Source organism: Cibotium barometz, chromosome 60 (genome assembly GCF_041138505.1).
Source record: "Cibotium barometz isolate CiBa-2024 chromosome 60, ASM4113850v1, whole genome shotgun sequence".
In the NCBI taxonomy this organism is placed as follows: Eukaryota; Viridiplantae; Streptophyta; class Polypodiopsida; order Cyatheales; family Cibotiaceae; genus Cibotium; species Cibotium barometz.
In genome coordinates this window covers 34,278,731-34,288,565 of record NC_141105.1, presented here as the reverse complement: position 1 = coordinate 34,288,565, position 9,835 = coordinate 34,278,731, and the positions used below count along the sequence as shown (strand labels likewise).

The 9,835-nt window shown below is 42.9% G+C and overlaps 1 protein-coding gene across 1 annotated transcript; it reads right to left on the bottom strand.

Moving 5' to 3' along the window:
- Positions 1–1,932: 1,932 nt before the first annotated feature.
- LOC147605273 (uncharacterized) lies at positions 1,933–8,506 on the bottom strand. The gene is made up of 5 exons (XM_086794254.1): positions 8,089–8,506; positions 7,867–7,931; positions 6,481–6,570; positions 3,322–6,376; positions 1,933–3,181 (listed from the first exon to the last, which is right to left on the bottom strand). The coding sequence occupies exons 1-5, from the start codon at positions 8,392–8,394 to the stop codon at positions 2,246–2,248; spliced, it is 4,452 nt and encodes a 1,483-aa protein (XP_086650380.1). The 5' UTR covers positions 8,395–8,506; the 3' UTR covers positions 1,933–2,245.
- Between the last annotated feature and the right edge of the window lie 1,329 nt (positions 8,507–9,835).

Sequence of the window (9,835 nt, the reverse complement as noted above, 5' to 3'; positions counted from 1 at the left end):
ATGCACTGCCAATGCAATCATAAAGGAGTATGAACACTCACTTATATGTAAGTGTGCTTATGTGTGTGAACCATAATGCACTGCCAATGCAATCATAAAGGAGTGTGAACACTCACTTATATGTAAGTGTGCTTATGTGTGTGAAACTACCCTTAGGTGGATAAGATATTGTGCATGTGTGAAGTAAGCAGTGATGTCAATAGCCATGCCATGTGTCACTGTGTTTGATTGAGTTAAAAGATAAGGCTTAATCCCTACAAAAGAATTGTACTCATTCATTCCAAAAGATCAATCAATCAAAGCATTGAGTCATACAATATCTGCTTTCTCTCTTGAGTTGATCACATCTATCTCTCTCTCTCTCTCTCTCTCTCTCTCTCTCTTTTTGAATCTCCATAGCTTTATCACATCACATGCTCAATCCAATACGTGGTATTAGAGAGCTTTCTCAATCCAATACAATAGTTGATCACCTCTCTCTCTCTCTCTCTCTCTCTCTTTTTGAATCTCCATAGCTTTATCACATCACATGCTCAATCCAAAACTAATCCTCTACTTTAAAAACCATATATCTTGATATACTCTAAAAACATTATAACTTAGCAAGATAATCTTTACATCTATATACAAAAATTCATTCCAACAACCCCAACCCCAACTAAACAAGCATTCTAGTTGTATCTTGTTAGAAGCCAAAAAAAATCCATTTGTAAAGTGAGACCTAAGTTCAAAGTGTGTAAGAGACAGGGTTTGGGTGTTCACACATAGTTTTATTAGACAATCTAATAATGGGGGCAAGAAGGGGCAATAGTTGGACCAGCAATGTTGCCCCATTTGGCTCTCTTTTGATGTCCATTAAAAAGGAATGCAAACATCCTAAATACATGACATTCCCCACTTGTGTGAAGTTAGATGGGAAGAGTGGATTGCATGGGCTTCGTCCATCTAAAAAGCACTCTCGAAAGTATCTATACAAGCAAACACCTTTTTCCCTTTTTGCATAGCCATACCATCTAGCAAACACATTCTGTTCCCCGAATTGGACACCACCACTAGTCAGCATGACCAACTTTTCATCCACCAATGCATCGGAATAATCTATGGTATACGAGGTTTCAAGATATGTCCTTGCATAAGCATCTCTTTGTTCAATTCAAAGCTCTAATCTAGATGCAAAGTGTGCCCTCAAACTAAATAATATGATATTTGTATGTGCTCTAGGACACTATATATAAACCCTTATAACCACATTTGTATATACCTGCATTTTAAAATACCGCTACTCTTAAATTTTAATATATTTTCACATAATTGTCCCCCCCCCCCCCTCTTTCTTGTATGTCTACATGTTCAGATTCTGAATTTCCAGCCTTCCTTTGTAAATTTACATACATGAATTACATTACAAAACCATTTATTTGACCCCCTCATACGTGTACACATCATGGAGTCTCTCAATTTAAAAAACCCCATCACGCTACCGCACTGCACTACATATACATAGGTTGAGCCCCCAAGCCTTCTGAGATTGGAATTAAGACCCTCATTCAAAATGTAAGGTGAGTCCATGAACCAACTATTGTGATATTTATTTCGTATGGTTGGAATAAATTCAAAGATGTTGGAAAATTTAATAGCGTTTGAATGCACACTTGAATGACGTTTGTTGAATGACAAGATCAAATTTCCTGCTTGGAGAAAAATCCTCATAGATTCACGTCTACTAGAGTGATAAAAAAATAAGCCTCCATATGCTTAGATTTTCTTATACTTCTGCAAGCATCATAGGTATCCTATCTGCCAACACCCAGCAGCCTTCAATATCAAGCATGGCTCAGAACTGAACAAAATTGTACAGCTTATATGCTGTAGGAATGTTTTCATAATGCCAATTCTACCTTTGGGCTAGTAAAAAACAAACCTGCACATCACTCAAAAATATTAATGCCTTTGACCAGATTATCCATTTATCCCCACCCTCAATTCATGTAAGTCAGCAGCAGCATATATACACAAGACTTGAAAGCGATTTGAACCAGCAGGTGGGTAAGTTTGGGCACAAAAAATGGGGATAATTACAATCATTTGCCTGGAAAGACTAGAAAACAGGCACCAAACTTCCTACGTAACTAAAACACTAGCTCATAGAAAACAAATGCACAGGCTCTTGATACAGAACTGGCTGGACATCAGGCAAATGATTTGACACAGCCCACAACCTGCATAGAAAATAGTACGACATTACTCATGTTCTGGCCCGCTTTTGCAGCTGACTTGATGCTTGATGCCCTTTAGGGAAGGATAGTTTGGATTTCTGTGCACTTCGGGAGGATCGTCCACCACTGGAACTTTTCCTTGTTTCTCCTTGCAGTACTGCAACTTGCCTTCCAGAGCCGTATTTTGAGCTTCTGCTATTGTCGGCGGCCTCCCTTCTGACGGCATGGTCCTTAAGAGACCTAGAAGAGATTTGAGGGGCCCTTTTCACCCCCTGACTCGTAGCCAGTGGTTCTCTCTTTGAAGACATCTTTGCATTCACATCCTCTAAACTCCTTGAAAGCTTCTCTCTGGAGACTCTCTCTTTTGTACCAAAGAGCTTGTCCGGCTTGTCAAGTTCAACTCGTTGCACCTTTGCCCTGGTTTTGCCCCTTCTGAAGATTTTGCTTGTATCCTGGACTCCTTGCTCTTTCTCCTCCCGATCTAGCTCTTTATCTGGAGGACTCTGTTCCAACCCATACTCTTGGGCAACTACTGCTGGCACCAAATCTAGCTCGTTTGTGCCAACCTCACCATCTAAATCAGCCTCACAGCTAGCATGATCACAAGAAGCTGACCTTAATGACCCTTGCCTCTTACCATCAGAAGTGGTCGCACTACTGCTCCCATTGAAGTCTCTCAGGACCTTCAACTCATTGCACTTGACTGCTTGACTGGTAGCAGCGCTTCTGTGGAGAGCCTCTTTCTTGAGCAGTCTTTCCATTTCCTTGATGAGAAACTCACGGAGAACACGGGCAGCACCATACTCTTGGGATTCTTTAGTGTAGAACACAAGAGCATTGCTGAAGATCAGCAGCATATCGCAAAAGAACTCCTGATTTCCTGAATACTTTCCCTCCTCCAGTTTACTTCTCACAGTGTTCAGATCCATATGCCTCTTGACAAGACCTCTATACCTAGCATTGCCCTGCACACAAATCATAGCATATGTGAGATTCAGAACTATGAAGCAACTAAGTCCTTCAAAACCTTCAACCAAGAAAAAAAATAGCTCTTAAGAAGACTCTCCAAGGGGGCATTAAAAAACAAAAGCATGAGTGATTTGACCTGGATTTCTGGCCTCAATTTGAACAAGGGTGCAAATCTGTGCGCACTTATCATGCGTAAGCATTCCAACAGGGTGAGCAGATCTGGAAGCAGTTTCTTCTCTGAGATCATCTCCATTCTAATCAAAGGCTTGCCATCAGTAGAAACCCGTCCAGAATTCTCAAGCTGGCTACCTTCCTCATCCCCCAGCTCTGAAACCACTTCCTCAGCTTTTCCGATGCTAGCTTTTAAGGCCTCAGAGAGAGCACCACCATCTCTGAGTTTCTTTGGTTTAGCAGGTTCTTCACTGGAAGATACCAGCTTCCGCAATTTAAGGCGAGATCTGCGGGTTGAGAAAACCTCTACGGCAGGCCCCTTACCTCCAGATGAATCATGTGATTCAGTATTTGAGACATTGCTGGAAAGTGCAGCTTGGTCAGAGTTTTCTGCAAACCCCTCCAGGATACGAAACCTGATCTTGAAATTTTTTGCCCTACCACCTCCTTTACTCGGGGCAACATCAGTTGGAGTCTCACTCATGTCTTCCAGTGCAGACCTCGACAGCTTCAGCTGTTTATTGGCTACAGTCTCATCAACCCTCTCTTTTGGCAGCCCCTGATCTCTGGATGCTTCCACATTGTTAACACTTCTAAGAGGAGTCTTCCTTTTCCGCAGATTCATTAAGTCTGTTCCCTTGAGCTTCATTAGATCCACTAGAAGCCCATCCTCGTCAAGCACATCTTTGTCTGCTTTAAGCTCAGTTTCAACAGAAAGGCTCGACTGGCCTGCATCCAAAGAAGATTTGCCACCAGTTATCTGCACTAAACCACCTTCAAATTTTGTCAGTTTACTGACGGTCTCGTTTTCTACTTCCATGGTTGAGCTTCTTCCATCTACATTAAGAGAACTAGCCCTCTGCATTTCATTATCAGCTTCACCTAGATTGTCTGGCACCTCTTCTTTACAGCCAAGCTCATTGGGTTCCCACTGTTTACTGCTCGACTCATACGCTACTTCCATGATAAAACTTCTTCCATCAGAATCACAAGAGGTAGCCTTATACATTTGATTATCAGCTTCATCCATACTGCCTTGCACACCTTGTTTTAGGATAGAATCCTTGCTTTCAGCTTGTTCCACGAATGCAAGCCCTGTCATCTCTGAGTTGGAGTTTTTGGCTGAAAGAAAGCTAGCAGATCCCATTTTCAGATCGACCAACCTTGGACTTCCTGAGGATACTACCTGGCTGGCTTCATCCATTTCGCCCACTGGACAAGTAAAGTGTTCAGTCACAAAATCCTGTTTTGAGGCAGGTCCTTTGGAGCTGATGTCGAGTTCTTTTGCCCCTAGAAGACTAACTTCACCCTTCTCTTCAACCAAACCAGCCAGATCTTCACTCACAAACTCCAGTTTGGGCACACACCCATCATCAAGGCTTATGTTAGATTCTCCTGCTAGGTTTTCCAAGCGATCCAACAAGTCTGTACCTGCCATTTCTTTCAAACTCTGAAAATCATGCTTGATGCTTCTTTTGAAAGGTCCAACGAGGCTGGCTGTTTTTTCTTCTTCACTTGGACCAGTTGGAGATTCACTCTCAAGCTCTACTTTGGGGACAGTTCCACTGGGAATGAGGTAAGGTTCTTCTGCCACATGCTCCAGCAAGTCAATTTTTTCTTCCAAATTTTGATCCTCGCATTTGAGATTTCCTCCTAGAGATACCACCATGCTGTCTTCAGCCTGGCCAGTCGAATATTCACTTAGATGCTCAAGTTCCAAAGCAGAGCTAAGTTTGGTCACTTCTGTCTTAATTCCCAAACTCTCCGACAGATCCAAACCTGTCATTGCTCCAAGACTTTGAACCTCTTTTCCACCTGATTCAAATGCCAAGCTCTGTTTCTGCTCTGGATATTCAAGCTCTGCCACAATGGTGTCATTGCCAGACTCTTCAGATACATTTGAGCCAATCAAATCCTTAATATGGGTATCTATTTTGAAATCTACTGCTGAACACAAAGGATCCAATTCCACGATTCCTTCTGGCTCTACGTCTTGAGTATCTACAGTTTCAGGAGTAGAGACAGGGGTTCCATCCTCATAAGCAATCCTCAGTAGATCCATGGCATTAGCTCCAGGGAGAGAATTGAGCTCATAGCCTTCAAGGTTTAAATCATTTTCTTTGGTACCTGAGGCCTTTTCTTCCTTGGACACACTGCTGACTTGCCATGGTGCTGATTCCATGGGCAACACTTGACAATGATTGGCCTCGATATTTTCAACATCAATATCCACTGGCTTTCTGAGCACCATTGCAGCACTACATACAGAGCCACTGTCTCGGGCAGGTCTTTCATCCTCCAGCTCTCTACTCCTGGAAAAAACGGACTTTTTCTCCAACATGCTATCCTGACAAGCCTCAGCCTCAAGCACTTCTTGCACAGCACCAATGGCAGGTACTTGATTAGCTACACTTTCAATAACCATATCCACTGACTTACAGGTTTCAATGGCTGCACCATATGGAAGGGCACTGTTCTGGAAAGGGCCTTCATTCTCTGCGTTTTTGCTCCCACAAAAGTCTGTCTTGTCCTCCAAGTTGCTACGCACACAAACTTGAGCCCCGTGCATTTCTTGCCCTGCCCCAATGGTGGTTAGTTGGTCAACTCTGTCTGACTTGTGACATCCCTCTGTTTCTGTGAGCTGTTGATCTCCAGTGTTTTGGTCGACAGCACAGCCTAAAGACACATTACAATTAGCATTCTCAAGCGTTGACAATTCCTGCAGATCAGAAGGCAGATTTGTGTTTTGAACTCCTCGGACATCCCAGGCAAATGTGGAGGCAGCATTACAACAAGTTTTCACAACTTCTAGGGCCAACGAGACCTCACAAAGTGTCCCAGGCAGTTGTTCTGTTGACACTCTGTCACCTGTGGAGCAAACCTCCAAATGTCTTTCAACTTCGTCCGTGCCAGTGGAGCTCTGCTTGGGCAGACTATCTTGCTCAGGTAAATCCTTTGCTACCGAGTTTCCAAATCCAGCATTTTCAGCTTTCAGCCGTTTCAATTTCTTCTGCAGCAATCTGATAATAAAAACAGCCAAAAACACATAAAATTGGCATTGCAAAGGGAGAATAAAAACCCATGCGGGAGAAGGCGAAAACTTTAGAGTCACTAAAGGGCTGACCCTATAGAGCCATCATAATGTTCAAGCTCTCTTTTGAGTTGAGCAACGCGAAGCTTTCGGAGCTCTTCAAACCAAGGAATCTTGCCATCCCTGCAGACATCCAGAAAACCACAACACATTCTGAGGGCTCCTTCACAAGCAATAACACTACAAAATCCCAAGGCATCTTAGGTGAGAGTTGAAATAGCGTGCATTTCAGAAGGTCAATAGCTGCGAGGTTAGCAAGCACCAGAAAAGAATGTTCTGTGCTGGGCCAAACTCCCAGGATAGCGAGATCCTAGGATGTGCTAGCATGCCATGCAGTTTGGGTGGAAGGTGGCCTGCTGGGTAAGCAGAAGAAGATCCAAAAAAGAAGCTTTTTCTGAAGTTGAAACAGATCATGTGGAATCCTCCAAGGTTGAACTTTTGGGGTAGACCACTCCTGAAATTGATAGGCTGTCAATCATAGTTTTAACATGCGCATATGGTTGAACAAGCAACATTTGCAAACGTATGTTAAATATAAGTATGTTATACATGAAACATACGTGACCCTTTTTTTGGGGGAAAAAAAGTTTCGGGGCTGAAAAAAAGCCCGTTTTTTGGTGGAGAGTCGTGACATATGAAATGTTCTCTTCTCATTTCCCATTGCCAATAATTTGGTGAAACTATGATTTATTGCGTATAAAATATAATGTAATTAGGGCCACGAATGTTTCAGCCCGAGTGAGCCAAACATACTTGAAACTGCCAATAATTTGGTGAAACTATAATTAGGGCCACGTATGTTTCAGCCCAAGTGAGCCAAACATACTTTCATACTCGTATGTGTATGCTTCACGCATGTTAAAAACCATGCTGTCAATGACAAACACGATAGCAGCAGGTCATCTGCTAGGATTAACAGAATAAGCACCGGGTAGCAGATAATCTGCTGGGTTAAATGTGACAAGCACTGATCTGATTGCATTAAACAGGGCAAAGCACCACACCAAGGTTGCTTGATAGGTTCAACATAACAAGAGCCATAGCAGAACCTCATCTACTATGTTAAAAACCAATATCAGAGCAAAGGGTTACCTGCTAGTTTTACAAGGACAAGAACAAGAACAGAAGCTTACATCATAGGTTACACACAACAAGATCCATAGCAGAAGACTGTCTTTTGGGTTAACACAATCAAGGTTCGCTTATAGATTGAGGATACCATAACAAGGACCACATTACTTCACCATCAAAGTTGTCATCTAATAAAATAGTCATGACAAGTACGATAGGAGAAGGCAGTCTGTTAAATTGACTTAACAATTTATCTGCTGTAATTAGCTTCACAAACGCTTAGATCAAACAGGACAAGAATCAGAGCACGAGGTCACCATTTGGTTTAATGGACGAAAGAATCAGTACCCGCTGTTGGCGTTACCGCAACTGGAGAAGCGGCCATTGAGGGTCCAGAATCTGCATTTGCAGGCCTGCATGGAGGGGGGAAGAGCAAGTTAGGACTAGGGTTAGAATAAGAGTGTGTGTGTGTGAGAGAGAGAGAGAGAGATATTAACGTCACGAGGGCATATACGACCAGCGGTGGGACTTGAACTCGGGTGTGAGAGAGAAAGAGAGAGAGAGGCATACCTCTGCGGAGAAGAGAGAAGGAGATACGAGCAGGGCGCGGGCTTGAAGCTCGCGGGAGACCGTGGTCCAGTTGCATGTTCCATGTTTCAGCACAGCGCTGGCCAGCAGTAGGTCCTCCCAGGTGCCCCACGGGAAAGGCGAAGAAGAAAGGGGGGAGCCAAAGGGGCCGGATGCAGCAGCAGAAAGGAAGGTGTTGCTACTGTTATTGTTGTTGATGATGCTGCTGCTGCCGCCGCTGCTGCCGCCATTGCCGCTGCAGGATGTTGCAGGAGGACTCAATGGGCTCTTTTGCTGCAAATCGTTCATCTCTCACATACCCATCACGACAGAATCCAACTTTCCAAAAATGTATGCTGTGGTTTCCAAAAATGTATGCTGTGGTGAGCTATAAGTACGTAGGATATTTTCTCTAATGAATGTTTATTATTAATTCAGAGTGTTTTGGGTTTCCGGCCGTGAGTGGTCCATTGCCATGGCCATTGCATTACCGGTAGAAAAGCTTACAACCTGTCAGCTTTTACTCTCTCAAAGGCCCTCTCTGGATGGTGTATAGGGTGTTTTGAGCACCTTCTAGCCTCTACAAACCTACTATTACATCCAAAAGTGGAGGGTTATGGGGGCGGCCTCTTACTATCCCACTTCATAAATTCAGAGTGTTTTGGGTTTGTACCATGGCTCCAGCTCCCGCCCGCATCGGCTTCCTAACTTGTATACCACAAGTTTAACTAAGAGAGTAGTGGTAGGGTCCATTAACATGACTGTTACATTGGTGAGACCCTCACGATCCACAGTCCTCTCATAGAGTTTAGAGCTCATTCGGTGAATGCATCAACTTTCAATTGCCAATTCTAGGTACCAACTCCAGGATATGAAACATGCATGAGTAAAACAAGGTGGCAGGCCATCTATCATAAGATGAAAAAGCCACTCTAGGGATGATCCCCTCTCAAGTAGAGGTCTTAAGTACAAGGTGTCCATTCCACATCCAAAGATGATGGATTTTGAAAATAGAAAAAAATGGCATATGCATCAAACGTAAAACAAAACTAGACATATGCATCGAACATAAAACAAAAATAGAAATTAATAAATGTAAAAGATCATAAGTAATTCTCTTTAGAAAACAATTTTGTTCAGGCTTAGGGATAATAGAACCACTCTACCTCTACTCCTCGTGTCATGGGGAACGTTTGTCCAAGCAGAGTGGACAACTCTCGTTTCACATATTCCGCCCTTAATCTATTACCTCAAATCGGCTCACTTAATGGGTGGTATTCACACCTCTCTCACACCTATGGTAGTTTTACAAGCATAAGGATAGAGTAGAGAAGCAAGAGCAACAAGAATATATTGCATAATTTGAGAGTGCCTTTGCATTATGAGAAAACTTGACTTACATACAAGCCGACTAGGTGCCCATGGCTCATAGAGCGCTTGTTTCTTATACAATGTTTAATCTCATAGTACATCCATAAAGTACATCATTAGGGAATTCATCCTATCTTGATGCCATATGCTCTTGGAGCGAGAATTGGAGTGAGAATCACCAAAGTATTCCATCATACCATTATGAGTGCACATTGAAGGTGCAAATATGAACATCGTTTGCTTCATAGCTTGATCATACATTTTTTGGTGTGTCCATCTTTGCTCTTTAGTGTAAAATATTAGTGGTATCATCTATTGACCCCATAAATGGGTTATTATATCCCCCTCCAGATCTCGATAGTATCCTCGAGATAGAGTG